General features: G+C 43.9%; 1 protein-coding gene across 15 annotated transcripts in view; it reads right to left on the bottom strand.

The window, feature by feature from the left end:
- Positions 1-3337: 3337 nt before the first annotated feature.
- The window catches only part of LOC115198972 (protein phosphatase 1 regulatory subunit 12A), a 63934-nt gene continuing 40053 nt past the window's right edge, over positions 3338-27218 (bottom strand). For 4 of the 15 annotated variants that reach the window (XM_029761423.1, XM_029761426.1, XM_029761428.1 and 1 more), the window contains 18 exons: positions 26835-27098; positions 26240-26331; positions 25687-25806; positions 24970-25122; positions 24444-24611; positions 24035-24196; positions 23059-23149; positions 22239-22418; positions 21823-22027; positions 18316-18449; positions 17963-18028; positions 13527-13543; positions 13136-13256; positions 12901-13005; positions 12728-12775; positions 7894-7944; positions 6704-6923; positions 4925-5021 (listed from right to left, as the gene is read on the bottom strand). In XM_029761423.1, the coding sequence (XP_029617283.1) occupies positions 6783-6923; positions 7894-7944; positions 12728-12775; positions 12901-13005; positions 13136-13256; positions 13527-13543; positions 17963-18028; positions 18316-18449; positions 21823-22027; positions 22239-22418; positions 23059-23149; positions 24035-24196; positions 24444-24611; positions 24970-25122; positions 25687-25806; positions 26240-26331; positions 26835-27098 (2118 nt within the window). In that variant the 3' untranslated portion in view covers positions 4925-5021; positions 6704-6782. Of the gene's footprint in view, positions 5022-6703; positions 6924-7893; positions 7945-12513; positions 12545-12727; positions 12776-12900; positions 13006-13135; positions 13257-13526; positions 13544-17962; positions 18029-18315; positions 18450-21822; positions 22028-22238; positions 22419-23058; positions 23150-24034; positions 24197-24443; positions 24612-24969; positions 25123-25686; positions 25807-26239; positions 26332-26834; positions 27099-27218 lie in introns of those variants that run through there. The other 11 variants (XM_029761429.1, XM_029761424.1, XM_029761425.1 and 8 more) reach the window with 11 other exon arrangements.

Here is a 27218-nt window from a genome sequence, read left to right as displayed (position 1 = left end):
CCACCATATACAGGTCCGGCTTCAGCTCACGAGCTCTCTCCAGCATGTACTACATACAGCACAGCCACACCACACACGCACAGGCCAGGGCACACAATGCAACACAGGCAATGTTGTGGAAGGGAGAAAGAGTGAGATTGGAGATAGAAAAGAGGAGGAAGAGAGATGGGAACGGGATATAGAAAGAGAGATAGATATGAGACAAGAGAGGAGGAGAGGGAGAGAGATGGGAACGGGATATAGAAAGAGAGATAGATATGAGAGGAGGAGAGGGAGAGAGATGGGAACGGGATATAGAAAGAGAGATAGATATGAGACGAGAGAGGAGGAGAGGGAGAGAGATGGGAAGGGGAAAGTGAAGAGGTACAGGCTGGGCAAGAAATAAAGTAAATATGAAAACGACACACAGAGGGGAGGGGGACATGTCAATTACCAGGCAACAAACAAGTTAATGGTGGGAATTAGCCCGATTAAAGGGGTGTTGGGAAATGTAGTAACAAAATCAATTTATGTTTAAGTGAACGTGCAAAGGTAGTCCGGTGATAATGTACTTAGATTTATTTGACAGCATTTGTCATTTTTCATAATGCTCTAGATGTTCCATAGCACATTCACACAAGATGGCAGAAAGACTAGGGGTCCCCTTTTCTAGACAGACTTCAACGTTTTCCCCCCAGCAATAGAGGATAATGTTGGCCTAGTAACACCTGTAATACTCAGTACATTCAATTTAAGAGTATCATGGAAAATATTCACCAGGATATGCAGTTATGAATGTGTGGATCGACAGTCAGATCAGCATACTGTATCTCGGTCATGCAAGTGCAGCGGAGCGGAGTGACAGTTGTCCAGGCGTACGCCTGTAAATTGTTTTGTTGTGATCTCTGAGTAATACTTCATGTCTCTCCAGCAGATCAGCTCTCCCCTCAGCAGCACAGCCTCAGGCTCTCCCCTCAGCAGCACAACTTCAGGCAGTCTCCCCAGCAGATCAGCTCTCCCCTCAGCAGCACGGCCTCAGGCTGTCTCCCCAGCAGATCAGCTCTCCCTCAGCACAGCTTCAGGCTGTCTCCCCAGCAGATCAGCTCTCCCTCAGCAGCACGGCCTCAGGCTGTCTCCCCAGCAGATCAGCTCTCCCCTCAGCAGCACAACTTCAGGCAGTCTCCCCAGCAGATCAGCTCTCCCTCAGCACAGCTTCAGGCAGTCTCCCCAGAAGATAAGCTCTCCCTCAGCACAGCTTCAGGCTGTCTCCCCAGCAGATCAGCTCTCCCTCAGCACAGCTTCAGGCTGTCTCCCCAGCAGATCAGCTCTCCCTCAGCACAGCTTCAGGCTGTCTCCCCAGCAGATCAGCTCTCCCCTACAAGGTAGAACCAGACAGGGATGAAACAGACGTTAGAAATATCAATGATATCTAAAATGAAAAATAGTCACATTTCTCAGGGAAAGGTCAATCTTTACCACCCCCTTTTGGTATAGACTGGATATGACAATTTTAGGTTGAAACTAGGCCACAGTTACAACAGCACTATCAGCTGACCTGGAACCTAATACTACTGAACTATCAGCTGACCTGGAACCTAATACTACTGAACTATCAGCTGACCTGGAACCTAATACTACTGAACTATCAGCTGACCTGGAACCTAATACTACTGAACTATCAGCTGACCTGGAACCTAATACTACTGAACTATCAGCTGACCTGGAACCTAATACTACTGAACTATCAGCTTACCTGGAACCTAATACTTCTGAACTATCAGCTGACCTGGAACCTAATACTACTGAATTATCAGCTGACCTGGAACCTAATACTTCTGAACTATCAGCTGACCTGGAACCTAATACTTCTGAACTATCAGCTGACCTGGAACCTAGTACTACTGAACTATCAGCTGACCTGGCTCTGCAAAGTTCCTCAGGGGGTCATCTGACATCACCTAGCCGTTGTGGGCCAGGAAGTGTCTGTCTGGCTCATCAGCTGCATTTCCTGGTCAAATGCCAAGTTGTCCTCCGGTGAAATATCTGCACACCCCTGGATGTTTCCCGGTGACAGGTCCCAATTTAGGCTGGTGGTCCGCAAAGTGTTTATAAACTACATTTCCCACGCTGCAGCTCTAGCGCTCAACCTTAAGCTCCTCAACCAGTTACAGCACTCCAGGACAGATGAGGGCTCATTACTGTTACACAAGCACAGGAGTGTCAAACATTTGTAGATCCAACACTAGTGACAAGGTAACACCCAGCTCAAGACTATGGGGATCATTTTCAATGTATTCCCGCTCCTCTAAAATGGGTCTAAAGCACCCTTATCGGACATAAAGATTGTAATTGTCTTCTAGAAGGTAGCATACAATATAAGGTGATTCGACATAATTAGCAATCACTCTGTATGAGCGGGTCTATTGCAGTAACAGAGTATCCTAAAGCAGACATGATTTGTGGCCACAGATGGTTTGTTTCCATTTCTACTGTTGAGGCTAGATGGAGTTGACGTAGGCTTACAGCTCCATCTAGCGGTCGCGTCGGGGACAACAGTTGACAACTATAGCATTAGCTTAACCCTAACCCTTTTCCTAACCTTAACCGCATTCTCCTAACCTGCTATATTAATTCACCTAAACTCCTGTGTTAATATCCTAATCTGCTGTGGCGACAAATCATACCCCTAACCTCACAATCTTGTGATTCACAAACATTCAATGAAATACTTCACTCAGTACAGTCACGCTCACCAAGTCCAACTTTGAGTCGTTGATATCCCAGGATTATATACCCAATAGCCCTGGGGAAGAGGTTAGATGGTTCCTCACCCTGCAAGTAATCTATGGGCCAGTGGAAACTAATCCATGGTTGACATGGGTCTAAATCTCATCATTATTGTATTTGAAACAAACTGACTTGAGGTGGTGGTGGATGTAGGCCTAGAGGAGCATGGTTGTTGGGCTCTCCCCAGCTGAGCCAGGTGTTCCGTGTGGGTTAAAATAAACTTGAACATTTTATTGGGAAACATGAATAGGAATAAGTAGACCTTGTCATTTCTAAAAACATGTACAGTCATTTGTCCTAAATAAAATACAGGTAGTTGACAGACATCTTTGAAGGTCCTCCACAGCTTTAGCCAGTTGGAGTTGGGGACGTCCATAACACAGCAGCGACAACCCAAGAAACCATTCTCGTAACATGTTTCTGCTGTGCTATGGAGGCATCACTGCAGAAAGAGGTCAAGACAGAAACTATTCACAATGAAGTGACAGGTTAGCATCCCTGAAGGGCTATAAAGTCACCTTCAAGTGTACAATTTAATGAATGACAAGAATAAAATAGCCAACACAAGGGCTTTACAATGTACAAGTTTATTTTTAATGAACTCTTCAGTGGTTGGTAGTCACAGCACAGCTCGCATGTATGAAGCCACACGTCTATTTTACAAGATGGGAAATTTAAAAAGGAAAAACAGCAAAAATGTAAACCAAAAGAGGCAACGTTTTCTTTACTACAGTATCCTTAAAAAGGCCACTGAAATGCAGAAAATGTGTTTGATGCATGGACTTTATTTGATGGTGGCTGTCATCAAATACTCCTCACATGGCATTGACAGTGCATGTAGACATTGTAAAAAGGACTGGGTTAGCAATACCTAAGATCTTTTAGTGACAACACCTTGGCTAATACTACTGCTTAAAAAACAACTGAAAAGAAAATGAACAGCACTCATCCAAAGATACTGAATACAATGTGTGAAATGTAGTGAAGCAATTATATTACTTGTATCTCACAATTACCGTGAACACTTAAAACTGGAAAGAAAAAGCACTGAACACTGCCAGCCATTCCCTTTAAGAGAGAGGCCCTATTGTAATCCAATGTCTTTAGACTATAAATGAAGAAAATAGTTAAAAACACACTTTTTTTGTCCTCTGGAGTTTGTATATTTTTAATAGTAACAGACGGGAACCATAAATGCATGCCATGTGCTGGTCTCAAACGATACATACAGGTATATACAGCATCACTCAGTACCTGCTAAAACGAAGTGAGAAATACAGAGTATAAACCAACGACTACAACCTTAAAGAAAAGGGGGAGAGGGTCGGTGAAAGGGGTGAGCGATGGAAAGATGGAAGAGGAGTGAAAATCCTACTAGTGATGGACTCATCATTAAAGCATTTTTATTAGAAATAAATGCATATTGCACATACAGTGAAAGCTTAAATTCCACCAAGTCCACCTGTTCTGTAAAGCGATAATTCCATTTACCTCTGAGGGAGACACACAAAGGTACAGAAATGGAAAGGGGGTGAGTGGCGTGGATAGAGGTGTGTGCGTGTGCGGTGTGTGTCGGGGTGGGGGTTGCGTGCACTAAGACGGGGTACCACTGGGAAGTCTTCTGCTGTGAGACAGAGCCTCCAAAAACAGGGAGGACTTCTTCTGGGGGGAGAGGGGGTCAGAAAGAATAGGACAACTACACATCGCACAATCCTTGTATGTAGGTCGAGGAACAAACAGGAAATGAAAACAAAAAGATCAAATAAGAGTTTGTGGCACAAATAAAATCAGGTGTGAAATAACTGTTCTTCTGTGACAGCCGAGAGATCGATACAAGTGTTTTATGTACAACTAAGGCTTATTGGTTAAATAGTTGAGGCTTCCCCGCCCGCAAACGCTTTTACATGCCGTTCACAACCCTATCCTCTGCTAATGTAAACTCAGTGGTTCTATCTGGAGAGCAGCCACAGGTTGAAGTGGAGAATAACCTAATGGAGAGAGGGAGGACAGGAGGACGCGGTGGTGAGAGAGGGACAGAAGAGCTGAGAAGGAGTCTTGTTGCGGATGTCTCTTGCAATTAATACCTAAAAGTTGCAATTCCATTAGTCACTGCCATGGAGGAGTGGGCGGGTGCAGGAGGGCGGGCGCAGGAGGGAAGGGGCTCTGTTCTACTTGGAAAGCTTGCTAATGACTCGAATAAGAGCTCCGTTCTCGTCCTTTAGTCTCTGGTTGTCTGCTTTCAAGTCTGGTAGCGTCTGGAAGAGAACAAAAAAAGAGGGGGAAACGGGCTTAGAGACATGTCACCATAGAGACATGTTGAGGTTTACCAGTCAGCCCAGTTTTAGAAACTGTTAATTGCAGAATGTCATCAACATCTTTGACAAGCCAGTCTCAACCATTTTTTCCCCCTTGTCTTTATTTTCTTCGTTGAGAATGGAACAAGCACACCCCGGTCCAAAGTCTCTGCTAAATAGCCATGCAGAACAGGAGGTGGCTCCACTGGCAGCCAGGAATACAACACACTCTTCAATTACACAGCACAAATCCTGGCAGCACAAACAGTGCTCCTTTGTATGAAGCATAGAGGGCTAAAAAAATGCATGAGCGACAACTCAAACTGTTGCAGCATCAAATAATGCCTCTGCAATCGTTCGGTTTTTCTATTTGTCTTTGTGAGGTAGGTAGACTTATCACGCATAAAGCTAACGCCATCTCGCAGTCAGTACCCACCCAACACCCATTTCTGCCCTGAACCAAATTTCCAAACTAACTACTATATGAAAAATGGCATTACTACATCTCTGCCTAATACAATGACAGTAGTTACGTTATTCACTAACATAACTACACCACTGCCTGTCATCTTGGTCACAGTTTGAGTTTAGTCTGCAATAGAAACTTTAACTAGTCATCAGTGTGGTGCCAAATTGTTGTGGATTAAGTGGGTAATATTACGAGAGACGTACGAAATACTAACCAGTATGTTTGACAAATGAAAATAACTAATCACAATGAGTCACAGATGATCATTTCCAAGTATAATTCCCTCAACATCAATTAAAACCATACTGGGCTAAGCAGATTCATAAAGCCATGCAGTCCAGCATTGCCTGGGCCAGAGCAACCATGGCGGATTACCCAGTCCCTCTTGAAACACTTCAGCACTCACATAGGGAACAACTGAACATCCTGGGAGTTCAAGAGCAAAACTTCACTGTCCACTGCAAAACTATAAAGGCATTATATTACAGATGACAATCAACCAACCTGAGCTTCTTACGGTATGTAATGGAAATTGAAATCATGAGCAAGAGCCAAATTAATATGTCTAGGTCACTGGGAAATTAAATAAGACCAGGTGTAAACCTGCAGTATAGGGGTGACCCGGTCTCAAAGCTGGGTTGATGTCATCTATAAGACTCAGTTGAAACGGGTTAGGACTGGAGAAAGACACTGAGGGGAAAGGAAGTGTGTCCGTCCTCCATTAAAAAAATATGTCCGCCATTTGACACTAAAAGGAAGCCACGTCATGCAAAGCCAGAAACAAGCCGAACGAAACAACGGCACTCCCTGATAAAGACTTCAAGACTGCACACTGGGGGGAAAAGAACAAAATGGGGCACTCTCCTTTACAGTACATCAAATTATCTAGTAAAATCAACTGCATAAAGACAATCATGTAGTACAAAATGTATACTTCAGGTGCTGCACTAACAATAAAGTAGTACATTTGCTTATATGGAAATTAACACCTGAATTGATACTTACCTGACTGAAAATAACATTGAACTATACTGTGAACTATAGGTACTGTAAATGGAAAGTGCCCAGTCAAAACACACTCCCCAATATGAAAACCAGAGAGGACAGGGGAGGTAGGGGGAGTCAGTCTCGGGGGGGAGGAGATAACCTTGTAGTTGGGCGGCTGGGGACCTGCCTGTCTATGGGTGAGGTCGGAGCACGAATGGAGCATGAGAAGGGAGGGTGAGGGGGTGAGGAGGAGCGGTTGGGCAGGGCTACAGGTCCACGGAGGGGGGCAGCTGGCTGCAGGCTGACTGGGAGAGCTTGACCACCACGCGGGCCAGGGCCCTGTTCTCTGCCTGCAGCCGCTCCTTGACCTGACGCAGGGCCTGAACCTGCTTTACCTCTGGGAGGTTCTGCAGGAAAACCACAACACAGGGAGAGAGAGGGGGAGAGCGAGAGAGAAGGGAGAGTGAGACAGGAGGGAGAGCGAGAGAGTCAAACCAGCAGAGGGCAGAGCAAAGGGTGAGATGGGAGAGTTTACCAGAAGGGAGAGAAAGAATGGAAGACAAGGGGGGCCAATACAAATTATAGAGAGGATAAGAGGGGGCAAAGAAGACAAAAACAGAAAAAGGAGATTGTTAGGAAAATGGGACAGAGTTTGGAACTGGAGGAATGACAAGTGCTTTCCAAGCAGGCTGGCATGTAGGAGAGATGGCAATCTACAGTAGCAGAGTAGAATAGAGAGAGAGAGGAAGACAGGTATGGTCGCTGGGCTGCCTATGACCTAGAAATAATCACTACATTATGGCAGTGCTGGGAAGAAAGAAAACACTTGCTTATTTTGTTGCCCCGTTTCTGAGAACATCCAATCTCCTTAGTTAGAAGGGTTTACGCGTTACTTCAACATAGATTATATAGCGCATCCCAAAATGTGGCAATACTGAACACACACACCACAGATAGGATACACTGGGGAGTGTAACAGTGAAAACAGCACTATGCTGACTGTCAGTTAGGATTGTTAGGTTATACATCTACAATGCTATAATTCACAGCACCAGAGAGTTTATCAAATGAGACATTGAATTGCCTCCGGCCCTCCTCACATTGGTCCTGTGGCAGAGAGAAAAATAGTCTGTGCAAAAATGCTATCCTGTAAAGTAACTTTGTTCAGCAATACATTTCAACAGGGCTTACTAATATAGTACACTGGTGGTCCAGCTAAAGTATACAGTATGTTTAACATTGGCATATTGACTTCTGTTCCTGATCTTAAAGGGGAAATATGCAATTATGTCACTCAAAACCTTCTGGTGCCCTACACACAAATAGGGACGTACACCCAAAAACATACATCGAGGGCCCAGTCACATAAGACAGTACCTTGAGTTCCTCCTCCATCTCAGAGATCTTCCTTTCTAGAGCTCTTCTTTCCTGCGGGGAGGGGGACAAACAGATGTTAACCCCGGGTTTAAAGGAGACGAGCATAGAAAACACCACACAAGACAACCACCGCATACTTGCTCCCACAAACTGCTTCAGTTATGTTACCTCACACCTCGTGGCCAAAACGAAGGCCATACCTCGGCTCCGCAGCTCGGCTGTTACAGCCTTAAGTGACTCTGGCTCTGATAGCAGTGTTCATTTCGTCAACAATATTTTTCCTGACTAAAACTATGACGATAACGAGATTCCATGGGTGGCGGGGGGACGATAACTATTACCAATTACTTTCATTTTAGTCAACGAAAATGTGACACGAACGGACATTTAATTGGGCTTGACATGCGGACCACGGCGCTAAAGCTGCAACATTCGACAGTCAAGTGTCACCTGGCTTCGCATCACTTCAAAAGATTGACGAGTGACTGAAGTGACCGCCTGGAGCTGTGTGGGAGAGCTGGGCAGATCAGCTTAAATCAGCTGCAGACCACGGAACATGAAGGATGCAAATTCTGCCAATGAGAGGACTGCATTAAATATTCTGCAAGCATACATGTTTAGGATTGGACAAGTTTGCAGAAATGACATCTTTCAGTTGCACGGTGTGATTGAGCTGATCTACCTAGCTCTCCTCCTACACAGCTACCCAGGTCACTTCAATCACAAGTCAATCTTTTGAACTGATGTGAAGCCAGATGCCAGGACACTTGACTTGTAACTAAGCTCAACTAGAACAGTAATGTTAACTCACTTTCATGTTGGCTATTTTTGCTTTGATCACATCAGAAGCTCTATTTTCCCCTTTGCGCTATTTTTCATCTGTGTTGCCACTCAGACGCAGCGATGCGCAAATGCAAGTGGTTGCTTTTTTCCTATGGGAAAAACGAATGCCATTTGTTGAATATTAGGAGTACGGTAATACTTGACTTTTCTGGAAAGTTTAAATTCTCCCTTTTTCAAGAAACCACTTATTTACCCCCCTTGACGGTTATGATGGGGAGAAAATCAGAGTTGTAAATTGTTTAACCTGTAGCCAAGGCTTTACAATCTGCCACAATATCAATGTTAGAGGTAGCCTACATATTATTTAATAGAAGAAAATGCACCGACTATGTGGCTAAAATGTGCCTACGCCTAAAAAGGTATTTTATGACTAAAACAAAGACTAAATCGACACTCTGATAGTAAAACCTAGCTGCAGTTATATGCAATAAAGTGACTGTGGAGATGAGGTGTGAAGGTCAGATAACAGATGCAGGTTGAGGAGCTTTTTGAAGAGAGAGACAGAGGCGAGAGGAGAGTGGGTGAGGTGCACGCGCATGATTGTGAAGCATGTCAAAGCCAGAACCATGGAGACTAATCTAAAAGACCTAACATGTTTAGTGCTGCATGTCCCATCTTCTCCTGATGTGGTTATCTAAACATGACAAGTTAATGAAATTACTCATGGGTAATGTCAGCCATACTGGCAGGGCCAATACAGCTAAAATAAAAGAAGCAGTTGGCTTCGTTTACAAAGGCAGAGCCAAGCTGCGAAGGTTTGGAGGTATGTGGACTTTAGGGAACGCCAGGGGAAGGAGACCAGGGGAAGGAGATCAAGGGAAGGTCATCTAAAATCCAGTGACATGGACTTTAATAAGCAGACTAAAGCAATAGAATAGGGTATGAGTAAATCATTCATGGAAGATGTTTGGAGTTCAGGATAAACTTTTTTTCTTGTCCACCATGCACACTACATGTCCCAGTTGTCGTTAAGGTGATGTTTGCGTCAGTCGTTAAGGTGATGTTTCTATGGGGTCAATCTCACACCATATGTATTGAATTCAAAATAAAATAAATCATGAACATGAAAAAAATTTTAGAATGTTAACATGTTTGAGGACGGGTGAAATACTGGGTGTTGAAATCAAAAATCAAAACAATCTAAAAAAATGTTTTGGGTTTTTGGGTTTTGCTTCTGTAAGGAAATAATTTTAAAGCGAGAGCAAAACTTTATGACAAATGATTAAAAAAAATATTTGCAAACGAATGCAAAAATCATTTTCGGTTAAACTTTCCCAGCAACCAATCGTATTGAATAGATTTTGCCTACGGTCTTGCCTGCATGTACTACCTTTTGGTCACGCTACTCGTATCTTTTCTTTCGATGTCTGTTTCTTTGATTTCACTGCCAGTCTTTTTGAATGCGAGTTACGCATTATTTTTCCGTGAAAGGCGGGGTTTAGAGGGAGGCGTAGATAAGTCTCCATTGGTCCGCTAGTTTTGGAGTGACGGTTCATCTTAACCCAATCAATGAGCATGATAGGCTTTTTTTCCTATTGCCTACTGAAGTAGAAGCCTGATGTCCTCGTTTTAGGGTTTTAGCTAACGTACTTCAAACTGTCAGTCACGGGTCAATAATGTACAGATATTAGAAGCATGTCTATCTAATACATTTAATGGCAAACCATCTGTCACACAACGTTCAGCGCAGGTGTAGGCAAATGGTTCGCCATACACCTGCGCCGAACGTTGTGCAACAGGTAATTCATTTATCTAACCTAAGTAGTTAGATAAAATATTTTTTGCTCTCGCTTTAGAATTACTTTCTTGCAAGTTTTTTTGGTTTTGATGTATTATTTTTGTTTACAATTCTACAGTCGTGGCCAAAAGTTTTGAGAATGACACAAATATACATTTTCAAAGTCTGCTGCCTCAGTTTGTATGATGGCAATTTGCATATACTCCAGAATGTTATGAAGAGTGCTCAGATGAATTGCAATTAATTGCAAAGTCCCTCTTTGCCATACAAATGAACTGAATCCCCAAAAAACATTTCCACTGCATTTCAGCCCTGCCACAAAAGGACCAGCTGACATCATTAATGATTCTCTCATTAACACAGGTGTAAGTGTTGACGAGGACAAGGCTGGAGATCACTCTGTCATGCTGATTGAGTTCGAGTAACAGACTGGAAGCTTCAAAAGGAAGGTGGTGGTGGTTAGAATCATTGTTCTTCCTCTGTCAATCATGGTTACCTGCAAGGAAACACGTACTGTCATCATTGCTTTGCACAAAAAGGGCTTCACAGGCAAGGATATTGCTGCCAGTAAGATTGCACCTAAATCAAACATTTATCGGATCATCAAGAACTTCAAGGAGAGCGGTTCAATTGTTGTGAAGAAGGCTTCAGGGCACCCAAGAAAGTCCTTGCGCTTGCTGAACTATCTCCTAAAGTTGATTCAGCTGCGGGATCGGGGCACCACCAGTACAGAGCTTGCTTAGGAATGGCAGCAGGCAGGTGTGAGTGCACAGTGAGGCGAAGACTTTTGGAGGATTGCCTGGGGTCAAGAAGGGCAGCAAAGAAGCCACTTCTCTCCAGGAAAAACATCAGGGACAGACTGATATTCTGCAAAAGGTACAGGAATTGGACTGCTGAGGACTGGGGTAAAGTCATTTTCTCTGATGAATCCCCTTTCCGATTGTTTGGGGCATCCGGACAGACAAGGTGAGCGCTACCATCAGTCCTGTGTCATGCCAACAGTAAAGCATCCTGAGACCACTCATGTGTGGGGTTGCTTCTCAGCCAAGGGAGTGGACTCACTCACAATTTTGCCTAAGAACACAGCCATGAATAAAGAATGGTACCAACACAACCTCCGAGAGCAACTTCTCCCAATCATTCAGGAACAGTTTGGTGACGAACAATGCCTTTTCCAGCATGATGGAGCACCTTACCATAAGGCAAAAGTGATAACTAAGTGGCTCGGGGAACAAAACATCAATATTTTGGGTCCATGGCCAGGAAACTGCAGACCTTAATCCCATTGAGAACTTGTGGTCAATCCTCAGGAGGCAGGTGGACAAACAAAAACCCACAAATTATGACAAACTCCAAGCATTGATTATGCAAGAATGGGCTGTCATTAGTCAGGATGTGGCCCAGAAGTTAATTGACAGCATGCCAGGGCGGATTGCAGAGGTCTTGAAAAAGAAGGGTCAAACTGCAAATATTGACTCTTTGCATCAACTTCAGGTAATTGTCAATAAAAGCCGTTGACACTTATGAAATGCTTGAAGCAGCAAACTTTGAGGAAATTAATATTTGTGTCATTCTCAAAACTTTTGGCCACGACTGTATTGTTTGGTTTCAACATCCATTCTTTCACCCGTCCTAAAAAATATGTCTACATTCTCAACTTTATTTTTCATGTTCATGATTTATTTTAATTCAATACATAAGATGTGAAATTAACCCAAAACATTTGTGTCAGTCATTAAAGTGATGTGAGTGAACACTTGCCAAAAAGAACGGCAAAAAGCACATGCATAAGATAACACATTTACATTATACATGATGGATTGTTTATCTCGCTATCACACACACACTAGGCAAAAAGAACAACCCTGGAGAAGAAGTGACCACACACTGGCTAAAAATGTACAAAAACACGTGAGAGAAGGTAGGTAGCTCGTGCTTGGGTGGGGTTGCACGCCCCCAGCCAACTATACGGGCATGGTGAGCCAGCCAGCAGGAGAGGCAGTAGACCGGAGAAAGTAGTCAGGTTTATAAGACCATACCACCCAGCTGAAATTGGGGCCTGCTTGTAACCTTCAGACATAAACCAGTTGGCATTGATTACCACGCTGTTAACCACTACCAATTCAGTTCAAACCAGTAATAATTTTATTTGTAAGTGCCTTTCATTCATACAACTCATTTTGTAAGTTCATTCATTTGTTGGGTAAAATGATTAAGTTAAAAACATTGAAACATAAAACACTTAATCATTACCCTTTTCTCCATCTCAAGCTGCGACCGGTCAGCAAAGCGCTCCTGCCTCTGTAATACAAGCAATGTCGATAACCCACAGTTAGCGAGGAAGTCCTATTTATTCACAATGAGTGATCCTAATGCTACATTCTAATTTCCCAAATGTACAGTGCAGCCTGGCCCCAGTGCCTCACCTGTGTGGCCTTCTCCAGCTGTAGCTTCAAGTCATTCAGCTGCAGGTCTGTGTCACGTAACTGGGACTTCAGCTTTTCATTCTCAGCTAGGATCTGCTCATAAAGCTGAGAGAGGAAAAACAACAGTCAGAAAAAAGTAACTTCACAGGGAAAATGTGACTATTTCTATGGTGTTGTTATTGAGGCTGGTGTGATATTAAAAATGGAGAAGGTGAGTGTCTTGGAGCTCCAGTACCTTCTTGTAGTCAGTGCTATCGTCTCGGTCCAGCCTGCTTGAGAATGACCTGCGACCCTCGCCGTAGCCACGGCTACCCAGGTGGTCATAGCGGTCAGAAGAGGAAGTGCTGCTCTCATTCCTGAAAAGGAGAATAAAAACATGGACACTTGGCTCTACAGTATCTTATTGACCATGTCTAATATTTACACAGCCATATACCAGGTTGTCAACAGTTTATTTGATCCAAAGTGGCACAAGCCCTCCAAGTGAAGGGTAAATAGACAGGAAGGATGCATTCCCAAATGGCACCCTATTCTCTACATAGGGCCCTGGTCAAAAGTTGTGCACTATATAGGGAATAGTGTGCCATTTGGACAGACCTGAAGAATATACTGAATTTGGCACGTACCTGGAAAGTCGGTCGCTCTGTGAAAAGAAAAACAGCAGTGATTTAATGTCTTTACCTATGTTAATACAAGCAAATCCACATGACCGATTGAGCAGTTTTCATGTTGTCTAGACGAGCGCAGTGTCTGGAATGTAGATGATCAATTAGAGTGCATGAGGGTTTTGTTGTTCTGCTGGGGAATGTTTGGAGCATCACAACAAACACAATGAAAACAGGATGTTTAAGGTGCATTCTATTCTCCTGCACATCTTTTTGTAAATACTAAATTAAATATACTGCTAGGTTATTAATTTCCTGGGCTTCAAAAGGTCTGCATCATTGACTTGCAAAGAGTTGACAAAGCTAGATGTTGGACGAATTAGTGTCTAGCCCCTCTCCCTTCTCATAGCACCTGACCCCTCTGCACTGTAACAGCCCCCGCCCACACACATTCCTGAATGGCTGCCAAGCCTTCCAGTGCCTTAAGGGCCTGCCCCTGATCCCAGCCTCTCCTAGCTCCCGCTGCTCCAGCAGAGTGCCTCAGAGCAGGCGGGATGTGGGTCAGAGGGCCAAGCCTACAGCAGTGTTCAAATTGCTGTTGGCTTCCTGAAGCTGAAGGAGCCCGATCGCCAGGAAAAGCACTTGTGTGTCAGCATATCTTTAAGACCTTAGCTACAGAGATTAAAATGGTGAGGGGGAAGAAAACTGACATGTACAACTGGTTGAATTACAGGTGTCAGAAAAATATACTGCTTAAAAACACCAAAGCATGTTTTAACCTACTTCCCTCAGGTTGTGATATATTTTGAAGATCTTGACAAATTCAAATCTCCCTCAAGTCAAGAAGAAAAAAAAAAAAAAATACATGCTTCACTTCACACTGCAAGTAATTGATAAATGGAGGGACATTCGTCATTAACTCCAGTTATCCTTGACTTTCACCACCAAAGGCCAGCTACGTTCACCACCTAAAATCAAGTGGGCAGAACTGGAGAGGTGAAACTAGTTACATATCACAATATTATATTGATACTTTGACTGCAAGTATCGATTTTTCGAATTTACACATCTCCATCTGGCTTTCGGGGGTCACATTTTTATCCAATTGTAAAGATGTTTTTTTTAAATGTATTTAATTGCAGCGTTTTAAAACTCCTATATCGTTGCTTTAAAATCAATGCACGGGCGAGCACTCTCGCTCTCCATCAATTCCATTCCAATTGCATCCAAAATAGACAATCCTGTTCAAGATTGATGAGAGAGATTATGCATAAGCTTCTAATTTATTGCCTCAGTCTCTTGCGCAATACGCACACACCTGTGCTCCGCTCGCTGGCCTTTAAAAAAGGCTCCTTAGCTCTTGGAGTCCCATGCAGGAAAAGCTAGACTAGAATAACTTGCTGGACATTTTCTTTGAATTTCTTATACCAATAGACTTTTCGAAGAGAGCAAAGAGTTGTGTGTCCGAATGTTAAACACAACAGCCAATAGAACTCACAGGTAGTTTGAAAGAGCGAATGCGCTAGACTATAGTAGTCATTCATTCAGACCCATTAACCATTCAATCCTCATGGAGAATCCTTCTGCATCTCATTCTAGTCTTACATTATTCAAGCATGTCATTAGAATGATGAAGGACAACACAACTTATTTCATTTAACTGTTGAAAGCGAGGAAGGAATGGAACAACACTAGAGAGAGAAAAGAGGTAGGCTAATAACAGGAAATATCTTGAAATATGTCAAATTTGCTAGCTTGTAACTTTGCAGGCCGCATGTGCTGCACCTGCTTTATCATGGTTTGAACAAGGTGCGTAATTCCAGTCCATATAATGCAGTTCACACTCAAGACTACTGCCACTTGTTTCATTTACTTACCCATAGATGTAGCTATGCGCTTTTATGTTTATCTGTAGTGTGTAATGTGCAGTAGCTTATATATCATATAGCCTATGTAATCATTTGGCCTTCGACGCATTGTCATTAATGTAGGGCTCATAATATGTATTTAATCAGGCTCAGGTTGCATCAGGCTTGAATTTTCAAACAAAGCTCTAATCAAATGCAGACATAGGCCTATTTATATGCTTTATTATGCTTTTGAATAACACTTCCGGTTTTGATGGGAAGTACCGGGTTACACGGGAGAAAAGTGATTTATTCTCAGGATGGAACATTGTAAAACACCAGGAAACTATTCAACCCTAATTACCAGGTAACATTAGTTGACTGTATCTGCACCAAAACTCCTGTATTGTTCATCCTATAGCTTGTTCTCCATCTTCTTAAATAGTGAGCCAACATGTTTTCAGCCCTTTTATTTCCATGACTGATCAAAAGTCATTTTCTCATGCGCTCTCGTCTCTCTGTAGCAGACATGTAGTGATCAATAGTTTGAAACATCAAATCGCAATACACATCATATCGGCCCCTAAGTATCCTAACATTGTATCGTGAGGTCCCTGGCAATTCCAAGCCCAGGGAGAAACCCAAATCAACTCTGGCAGGAGGGAGCAAGCTCTTCCTGAATGCTTTCCTATCCATGCAGAGATAATAGACCACTTCCTATTTAGTGTTCCGTTAAGGCCCCGCCCCAACGTGCAGCCTTCAACAACAAAGAGATATGCTGGCTTTCTGGCTGGTTGCCCCGTCCACCAGCCCTTCTCCTCCCACTGTGTGCGTCTGATCTGCAGCCAAGCGCCTGGCCACATCACTGTCCGCTCCGCAGCACTGCATAGGACACACCCCTTCCAAAACAGGAAGACTTAGCCAGGGAGACTCCATCTTATTTAATCTTTATTTGACAGGGAAGTCATAACAAGACTAGGGTCTCTTACAGATGAGCTCTGCATAAATACAAACAGATACAATATACAACATCACAAAAAGTATTAAAACAGAGATATATCAAGAGAGGTCACTGATCATTACTCTGAACTGACCAAGGAGGACGAGTAGATCTCATTTCAGAGCTATGGAAGTTGTTCCACATGAAGGTCGCAAAAAAAAAAAAAAAGATCTACTAAAAGCAGCTTTACCCAACTGTGGAGACCGAAGGGGCCTCCAGTAGTATCCAAGCCTGAGACTGGGTTTGGTCATTTGTAAGTCTAAATTGAATTAATGATACAATATAGATAGGAAGTTTCTGCATGAGTCCTTTGTAGATAAACAAAATGCTGCTCTCTTTACATACAAAGAGGCCCGACCCATTTTTTGTTAGTCATACCGACCTTCTCATCTCCCTCCCAAAGCTACAAAAGGAACTCCGTTGGGGGTTCTTTAGCTATGACTACAGGGTGGATGTCGTGTCCACTAAAAATAAGTCCTCGCGGATTGTAGAATGTTGGACATTTTTCACTGCATGTGAAAAAATAAAAATCTTAAAAGTAATTGTCAATATCTAGTCCAAAAAAGTAACTAGCCCAGAATGTTTTAATTCCTTCCATTTTCTCCTCCAATTGCAGAATAGTTTTCCTAATAGTGAAAACTGCTTGTACGTTCAACCTTTGACATGAACAAGACAATTTCCTTTGTGTAGTGGCTTGTTTTGGAACTTACTGAACTATGGTGGAGAGTGCTTTGCGTTTGAGGTCACCTTAGCAACAGGACAATCACAGGAAAGGAGGAACCATTAAATCCAAAGTAAGTAGAAGAGGGAGTCTTTACAGTACCAAAGCTGGCCAAATAAAGAAAAAGCAGGGGCACTTGCTTGGCCGTGACTATAGAGAAAAGAACAAAAAAAGTTGATTGGGGTGGTTGAACTTCACCCCAAAAAAATGGCCACTCACTAAAAGTGTTAAATCAAAACAGTCTATCCTTTAGTTTGGGTCTCAGGCTGGAGGTTAGACCACAGACAGTTGCGGTAAAGAGGTCAATGGAAATGCCATGGAAACGAGTGGAATATCCTCAATGCCCCCCAGCAAAAACAGCCGATAGGCTATTGTTTATTACGGATATTTCACAATATGTTGAGGTATAAATCTGAGCATAACGCTTGTATGGATGTCAACCCCAATACATGTCCATGTATATGTTCATGTCATAGTCACCAATCAATGGGGTTCGTGATATACACACACTGACACTAATGTGGACATGCCTTTCAGTTAAAAACGACTGCCTTCCATAACTAATCTCTGTATGCTAGCTATGCTACCATCTCATACAAACTTGAGTTAGCATATAGCAGTCACTTCTTCAACACGTGAAAAAGGGACAACTTTAAAATATTATGCAGCGAAAACAGCCCAAAATATCCAAATCAGACTTTAGTAACCACCTTGAGCCCGTTTCAAATGAATACAAAAATCCTTACGGATTTGACAAATACCCACTTAGTTCGATCAGATTTGTTGGGATTTGCGCCAATGAGGGCGTCACAGCATCCTGCGTTCCAATGACCTCTTTACTGCATCTATTGTGGGTTTATTTCTGCATGGTTGTGTGGACTAAGGTTACCTGAGGTTCACCCTTGATGCTGCCTTCCTCTGAGTCTGCCGACTGGTCTGGGTCATTGTCATCACTCTGGAATGCAAGGAGGGACAGGAGGTCAGGAACATCCCCGGGACAGTTATTCTCAGAATAAACCCAAAGTCTGGCTGAAATTCCCCAATCAGCTACATCAAGAGGTGTTTCTTGGGGTGCACTTCAATGTAGTACCTCGAGAGTAGTTGTACTGCTAAATCTCTAAAATGGCTTTTTACCTCAAACTGACATGTATCCTTATTGCCTTAAGGGTGGGTCAAGTGGGCTCTGATCATTACACTTGAGGCATGTCCACATTAAGGTGTCAGTGTGTGTATGTCACAAACCCCATCTTGGGTCCAGAAAGACACCCCGGTGGAGCGTCTCTTCTCACGGGGCCGCCGGCGATCACGTATGGAGCGGGGCTGGGACTTATCCTCTCCCTCCTTCTCCTCCTCCTGCTGCTGCTTCTTCTCGGATTCTGTCAATTACAGAGAGATTGAGTGAGCCACATGCACTGGACCTAGTACATTTGGGGTCAATTCCAATTCTTCCGGTTTACATTGTCAAATCAAAATCTAATTTTGGAAATGCATTTGACTTTACTGAGGAGCCTAACTGGTGACAAACCATGTCACCCAATAAATGAGCATGTCCTTCATCAATAGTGTTCATTATAGTCAGTGTGTGCCGACATCAAAGTTTCATTCCATCAAAGCTTAGTTCGGTAAGCCTTAGGTTAAATCTTTGGTTTGCGCATCCCAAGTGGCACAGCGGTCTAAGGCACAGCATCGCAGTGCTAAAGCGCTACTACAGCCTCGGGTTCGAACCCAGGCTGTGTCACAGCCGGACGTGATCGGGATACCCATGGGGCGGGGCCCAATTGGCCCAGCGTCATCCGGGTTAGGAGAGGGTTTGGCCGGCTGGGTTTCCTTGTCTCATCGTCCTCTAGCGACTACTTGTGGTGGGCCAGGCGCCTGCAAGCTGACTTCGGTCGTCAGTTGTACAGTGTTTCCTCTGACACATTGGTGCGGCTGGCTTCCGGGTTAAGCGAGTAGTGAGTCAAGAAACAGTGTGGCTTGGCAGGGTCATGTTTCATTTAAGGCATTTCATTTAAGGCAACCCAATCCTCTGCCTGGGTGGAATTCTGGTTAACCAGTCTGAGCTCACATGGATATTAGACAGTGCCTTCAGAAAGTATTCATACCCCTTGACTTGTTCTACCTTTTGTTCTGTTACAGCCTGAATTCAAAATGGATTCAATTGATAATTTGTAAACCCATCTACACAAAATATCCCATAATGACAAAGTGAAAACATGTTTTTAGATTTATTGAAAATGTAATACAGAAATCTAATTTACATAAGTATTCCCCTGAGTCAATTCTTTGAAGAAGCACCTTGGCAGCGATACAGCTTTGAGTAGTCTTCGGTGCCTGTATCAGCTTTGCACCTCTGGATTTTAGGATTTTCTCCCATTCTTCCTTGCAGATTTTCTCAAGCTCTTAAATTAGATGGGGAGCGGCAGTGAACAGCAATCTTCAAGTCTTTCCACAGATTTCAAGTACTTTTACATTCTTGTTCTGAAGCCATTTCAGCGTTGCTTTGGCTGTATGCTTGGGGTCATTCTGCTGTTGGAATGTAAATCTTCGCCCTCAGTCTAAGGCCGTTTGCGCTCTGAAGCAGGTTCTCGTCAAGAAATTGCCTGCATGTCTCCATTCCTTGCTCCCTCCATCCTTACCAGTCTCCCAGTCCATACTGCTGAAAAGCATCCCCATAGCATGCTGCTGCCACCACGCTTCATGGTAGGGATGGTGTTATACGGGTGATGAGCTGTGCCTGGTTCTCTCCAGACATAGCACTTTGTATTCAGGCCAAGAATTACATTTTTGTCTAATCAGTCCACAATCTTTTGCCTTATGCTCTTAAGTTTTTCACATGCCTTTTTGCAAACTCCAGGCATGCCGTCATGTGCCTTTTTCTCAGGAGTGGCCTCAGTCTCTACAGCACTTCACCAATCTGGGCTTTGTGGGAGAGTGGTCAGACTATTGTCCTTCTGGCAGATTCTCTCATCTCAGCCAAGGAACTACGTAGTTCTGTCAGTGGTTATTGGCTTCATGGTCACCTCCGTGACCAAGGTCCTTCTTGCCCTGTTGCTCAGTTTGGTCGGCTGGCCAGCTCTAGGCAGAGTTCCATATTATTATTTTTTTATTTCCCAATGGAGACCACTGTGCTCTTGGAAACTTTCAAAACTCTAGAAATTGTTTTATACACTTCCCCAGATACATGCGTCATCACAATTATCTTGGAGCACTACCGACAGTTCCTTGGACTTCATGGTATAGTTTCTGCTCTGACATTTATTTGACTTAACCTTTATTTAATGAGACAAGTCAGTTATGAACAAATTCCTATTTACAATGACAGCCACTGTGGGAACTTACACGTGTTTCTTTCAACAACAAAAAAGTCCAAACAATTGAATTGGCCACAGGTGGACTCCAATCAAGTTGTAGTGACATCAAGGATGATCAAAGGAAATTGCATGCACCTGAGCACTATTTGGAGTGTCATAGCAAAGGAATGTGAATACTTATATACACACTAAACAGAAAATATAAAGGGAACATGTAAAGCGTTGGTCCCATGTTTCATGAGCGGAAATAAAAGATCCCAGAAATGTCCATACCCACAAAAAGCTTATTTCTCTAAAATGTTGGTGTACAAATTTGTTACCATCCCTGTTAGTGAGCATTTCTCCTTTGCAAAGATAATCCATCCACCTGACAGGTGTGGCATATCAAGAAGCTGATTAAACAGCATGATCATTACACAGGTGCACCTTGTGCTGGGGACAATAAAAATGCTAAAATGTGTTGTCACACAACACCACAGATTTCTAAAGTTTTAAAGGAGCTTGCAATTGGCATGCTGACTGCAGGAAGTTCCACCAGAGCGGTTGCCAGAGAAATACATTTTAATTTCTCTACAATAAGCCACATCCAACGTCATTTTAGAGAATTTGGCAGTACGTCCAACTGGCCTCACAAACGCAGACCACGTAACCACACCAGAACTTCCACATCCGGCTTCTTCACCTGCGGGATCGTCCGAGACCAGCCTCTCGGATAGCTGATTAAACTGAGGAGTATTTCTGTCTATAATAAAGCCCTTTTGTGGGGAAAAACTCATTCTGATTGGCTGGGCCTGGCTTCCAAGTGGGTGGGCCTATGCCCTCCCAGGCCCATGCATGGCTGCGCCGCTGCCCAGTCATGTGAAATGCATAGATTAGGGCCTAATGAATTTATTTAAATTGACTGATTTCCTTATATGAATTGAAACTCAGTAAAATCATTGTAATTGTTGCATGTTGTGTTCATATTTTTGTTCAGTACAAATGAGATCTGTATTTCATCTTCAATAAAATCGCAAAAATCTCTGAAACATGTTTTCACTAATTATGGGATAGTGTGTGTAGATGGGTGAGAATCTATTTAATCCATTTTGAATTCAGGCTGTAACAAAATGTAGAATAAGTCAAGAATGAATACTTTCTGAAGGCACTGTATTATGTTACATACTCCAGCCATACCTCAATATGGGAATATATTCTACATCAGTACAACTCAAGCTTCTTTTTTTCAACAGTTAGGTCTGCTGTTGAAAGCAGGAGTATCTCAGTATAATATTTGTGCGTGCATGTGCGTCTACTCAGTAACAATCAATGGCACTGCTGACAGTGGTATGAGTGTACATAGATGTATCATACTGATACACCGAATGGCAGCAACATGAGATTTAATACAATCCATAGCATTTAGATCTGAACCCGTAGCTCTGCTCTCATGGCTGACCTTTCTCAGTGTCCCTGGAGGAGCGGCTGTAGGAAGAGGTGATGCCGGTCAGGCTGTTGGGCCTGTTGAGGGAGCTGGAGGAGGAAGTGATGCCGCTCAGGCTGTTGGGCCTGTTGAGGGAGCTGGAGGTGGTGGAGGACGGGGTGGAGGCCGTGCTCAGGGTGGAGGTGGTCGAGGTGGTGGAGGGACGGTAGCGCTGGTAAGTCTGGAGAGAGGAGAAAGAACAGGAAGTCCGGAATGGTTACCGTCTTCAGATCAAACAACCAGGGCTTGAGGAAAACTGCCAAAAAATGTATCCAATTTATTTTGAAACCTCAAAAGTGATTGTCAGTTTACACATCAACAGTAAACTCATGTTGTATTTCCAGATGGATAAGAGAGCATCGTAAATAACTCTTGGGGAAGCCATCACATACCTCTTCGAAGCTGCGGTACCTCGACCGGTAGTCGTCCTCCTTGGTCTCACCAGTCTCCTTCTCCTCTTGCTTCTCCTTGTCTTGTTTCTCCTTCTCCTCCTTCTCCTCCTCCCGGGTCCGTGTGGGGCGGCTCCTGCCGATTGTCTTCTCTGCCTCTTGGAGGTCAGTCAGAGTCACACCCTGAGAGGAAACGGAATTTAGTGAATCTATGCCGAAAAGGGTTACAGGAGCAAATGTTTTTATTTGGCCATTTTGATTTCCTCATGGAGGGAAAAACTACAAAATGGCAGTAATCTGCATTTTGGAAGAGGAAACAGTACAACTCATTTCAGACATTCACTTACTGCACTGTGAACATTATTGTGGTTATAAAAAAATGACAATTTTCTCTGGCATTTTAAGCTGAACCATATTTACTTATTTCAGATAGTATTAGTGACAGCGTGGAAAAGGACCAGCCCAGTTCCCTACAGCTTGTAAACAATCTCATAATTAAAAAAAAAAAAAAAACTCACCACGCTTAGGAATGTGTGCCACTTTACACAATGTTTATGTTTCCGCAATAAAAACAAACTAGTAATCACTTTTTTTTTAACAATCAGTTCAGCTATATTACCCCAAGCCACATTATGGCAGAATACTTGATAACATGCACATTACTTTTTCTTATGACTCTTATAGTAGAGAAATGGACTAACCATGAACCATTACAAAAGTCCAATAAGAAGTGACTCAGTTGACACTGCATTTATCGACAAGTATTTGATTGGCCATTTAGGGCCAGTTCAGAAGCAGAGATAGGACAGACGTCTTCACTAACCTGGGTAGACCGTCTGGACTGTCTAGCCTGTCTGGAGCGGGCTTTCCTCTGGGACTCCGACTCTTCATCACGAACAGGCGTGAGGTACGACCTGCAACACAAACAAGGACAGGCGTGAGGTACGACCTGCAACACAAACAAGGACAGGCGTGAGGTACGACCTGCAACACAAACAAGGACAGGCGTGAGGTACGACCTGCAACACAAACAAGAACTGGCGAGAGGTACGACCTTGAACAAAAACAAGCTAAAGCCTCACATAAGGATGATAGACATGGTAGTTATGAGACTGACAACTGTTCAAGTAAATAGCCTCTTACATTCAAGTGTTTTTTTTCTGCTCACCTCCATATTTGTATTATACTATCAGCTGTGGAGATATTTAATCTCCTCTCACCTTTAATTTAGTGTTAGTCTCATGATATTGCAAATATTGAGGGAGCAACAAGACAGATAATTGAAATGCTTTCTTTGAAGACGGAATGTGTTCCTTCATTGCATACAAAAATATGAACTCATCACTTGTGAGCCTTGGGAAACCCATCTTCCTTATAAGGAGAACTTTCTGAAGCAGTCAGGGTTCTAGACCCCTCCCAGAACAGGTGGCTTCTTTCAGCTGCAGTGACTTCACAGGAAGACGTGCTCTTAACCCCATTCATTTTAACAGACTCCAGCTCCTCCTGCAGTGTGTACACACTGTAGGAGATCACACCCAATTCTCAAATGGAGGCAATGCAATCTCAAACAGCACAGGATTCTGCTAACTTCAAGATATTCCGCTTTCTGAGAGACAGCAGTTATTACATTGTTTCTAGTTGTATAAACAAGTGAAGAAACATGAGCTTTGTGTAAAATTATAGACAAGGTGTGTGTGTATTAGTGACATTCTTGTTTTTCCCCTGTGGGTGCACGTGTGGGCATCCATGTGTGTTTCCATTTCAGAGTGTGTGTGTGTGTAGGCGGGGGGTGCGCGTACGTGCGCGTGTCGGACCTGCGTCTCTCCCTGCCGTCAGAGCCAATGATAGTGCCAGTAGTGGACGTGGTGGTGGTGGTAGAAGCAGTGTTAATCGTAGGGATGACTGCAGCAGACTCCTTCTCCCGCTCCTTTTCCCTCTCCGCACTCTCCTCTGCCCAGTACCTGACCCACACAATTGTACACACAGGACTTCAAAATAGGACCAACAATTTTTTACATTCATGTGTGTAGGGTTCTCCCAGGATTTTTTTTAATCACCTGTAACTGCCATTTCCTGCAATCTAGATAAAAATTGCCTTATATGATAACAAATAAAATGCACTTATTTTACATAGTGATGCAGTGCTCCTCTTACATTATTTGGGGGAGATCCCTGTGTGTCACATGCATGTGTTACGTGTGTGCGTACCTGCTGGTGAGGCTGGAGGATCCGGTGCGGGTGGAGGAGGAGCCCTGGCTGGAGAGCAGGCTGCGGTCACGGTGGCTGGTGGGCGAGGTAACAGACGAGGTGGTGGTGGTGATAGTTGAGGATGAAGTGGTCGAACCCAGGTCCTCGTGCCTCCTGCCAAAGGAACCACTGTGGATATCAGTGGGACAACAGTCAGAGAAGGAACGAGAGAACAGGAAAGAGGGAAGAAGATCGGGTAGAAAGGGGAGGACCCATTACCCATACCAGGAATGACACGCTATGAAAACTAGGCGATCCAAAACAGTTAACACTGTGGCCTTTGAAGATGAATTCCTCTCCCGTTAGCCGTTACCCAGTATTCCAAAATGGGGTTGATCTCTTTAGTTAATGGGAGGGTCAAGAGAACACCAATCGTCAAAGACACATGGAACTACACAACACTTATGTAGCCGAGACCAACAGACAGGTGACAGACAGACAGTGGAGGTGGATAGAGGTTGTTGTTCAGTGGGGGCTGGTGGTATACCTGCGGTAAATGCTGTAAGACTGGTAGTGGGAGGTGGGTGACTGCCAGGGTTTAGTGTTACAGGTGATAGAGTCCAAGCTGGAGGCAGACGAGGACTTGGCTGGCACGTCCCGCGTGCTGCCGCTCCGCCCTAGCGTCAGCGTGTGGGACGTACTGGCAGTGTGGGGGGGGGGGAGATAGGCATGTTAGCAAGGGGGCGCACACCACACACATTTATATAACATACACACACATAACATATAAACACTAAGCTCTGATACACTTGCTCTATGTCTTGGTTTCTTGAGCCATAGTGATGGATTCTGGATAATGTAGTTTTGGAACCTTGCAGGCTGTAAGAGCATGACCATGGTAGATTGTAATGTAGAACCTGGTGTGTAGTATAGAGAAACTAAAGGCACAGAAACCTGACAGGACTAGTACAGTCATGCAGGAGACTGTGGCGTTTGTGACAGAGGCGTTGGACTGACTTACACAGCTTTTCTCAGTAGATGTTTGCATGTACATGCCCTGTTTTCAAATGGCACTCCGAAATCAAAATTGACATTAGCAATGAGCAAAACTACTAAGAGTCAACTAAAGAGTGTAACTGGATATGTCCACGACGTCATTAGTAAGTCCAGAACTAGTACTGAATGAATGGATGCGCTGATCTGGTGTAGTGAGTCAGTCATGTTGAGGACTCTGAGAGGTAGCATATAGTGAAGCGTGGCTAACCTGCGCTGATAGCTGGGTGTTGTTCGGTTGGTGGAAGCACTTCCTTCACTGTTCTTCAGCTCATCGTCCCAGCGTCTCCTGGTGTAGGAGCCGCTACGTACCAGACTAGCAGCAGAGTCCCTGGGATTGGAACCACACACTACAATAGCACCCAGGGCTCCACAATATACAGGCAAGGACCCGCAGCCTTGTGCTACAACAAGTCAATACTGGATAAATCCTAAAATGTGTCTAAATGTAAAATCAGTAATGACTAACAAAGTATCAATGACCAATATTTGTGATATTGTCAATCTGATTGATGCTGGTCAAATGTGAACAGTGAGAATATTAATTTTCCAGTAACTAATTCCTACACGTCATAGAAATATGTATGAGCCCACTTTTTAAATCTATAGATTTTTCATTGTAAACTGAAGTACTCAGAGGCAGCAGAGCGGCTACATCAAGACAACATGCAGTGCTGCTTTGGGCCTGTAACACAGCAGTGAACAGCAGGTGGTGCTCCTGTCAATGCACTTTTCCCTTCAGAGGGACCACGCTGGCACTTTACCTGTTCTCCTTCTCATCAATGTCTGATGTACTGGCCAGTCTCCTGGGGATGGTGGGGGCAACGTAGGCAAGTCTGGTTCCTTTGTCTTTTTCCTGCACATGAAACATTAGGAGCTCAAGCAAATGACCCCAAACAAACATGCTACATCTACTAACATTCTTCATACATTGTCCCCGGGCCAACAAACCCGTTCTCCGTCGAAGGTGGATTTCAACTTCAATCCAGCAACGCAACTTTTCAAAACAGTCTAGAACGGTGAACCATCAACTTCATCTTAATACACACACACACACACACACACACACACACACACACACACACACACACTTCAATGTGTTCAAAGCAGCTGGACATATAACATGATTTGAAACAGATGTCATCAAATATCTTTAGTATCAGCACTATTGAGTAGGCTAGACAGGGACACATTGTTATAGTAGGGGCACTGAATGGGTCCTATAGGGACATACAGTAAATATATGATAGGGTCAGCACTAATGACAAGCTCAGAACGGGACACATAACGGTACCGATGCCTGCGTCAGACAGGCACCGATGCCTGGGTCAGACAGCGTGGTGTTAGTTAGCTACTGACCTTCTCTTTGTCCTTGTTGTCCAGGGAGGAGGAAAGGCGTGGGCTGGAGGCCGAGCGCATCACCCCGGTCGTGTCCTTCTCCTTCTGGGCCTCCTTAGTGGCCGTGATCTCCGCCAGCGCCCCGTAGCTGCCCGTCTTCCTCAGGCCCAGGCGCCACGACGCCGGGGACTCGTCCGATTTCTTAGTCTTGTCATCCTCCGGTTTATCTTTAGGGGAGACCTCTTTAGGAGAGACCTTACCGGCAGGGGACACCTGCTGGGCCACCTGGGGGGAGAGAGCGGGGAGAAGGGTTAGTGGTTAGCAAAGACACATTAATAAGGGGGGTTTATCAAATCAAATGTATTTATATAGCCCTTCTTACATCAGCTGATATCTCAAAGTGCT

This window comes from Salmo trutta, chromosome 8, assembly GCF_901001165.1.
Source record: "Salmo trutta chromosome 8, fSalTru1.1, whole genome shotgun sequence".
NCBI classification, from domain to species: domain Eukaryota; kingdom Metazoa; phylum Chordata; class Actinopteri; order Salmoniformes; family Salmonidae; genus Salmo; species Salmo trutta.
The sequence above is the reverse complement of the archived record's forward strand: the minus strand, read 5'-3'. Positions and strand labels throughout refer to the sequence as shown.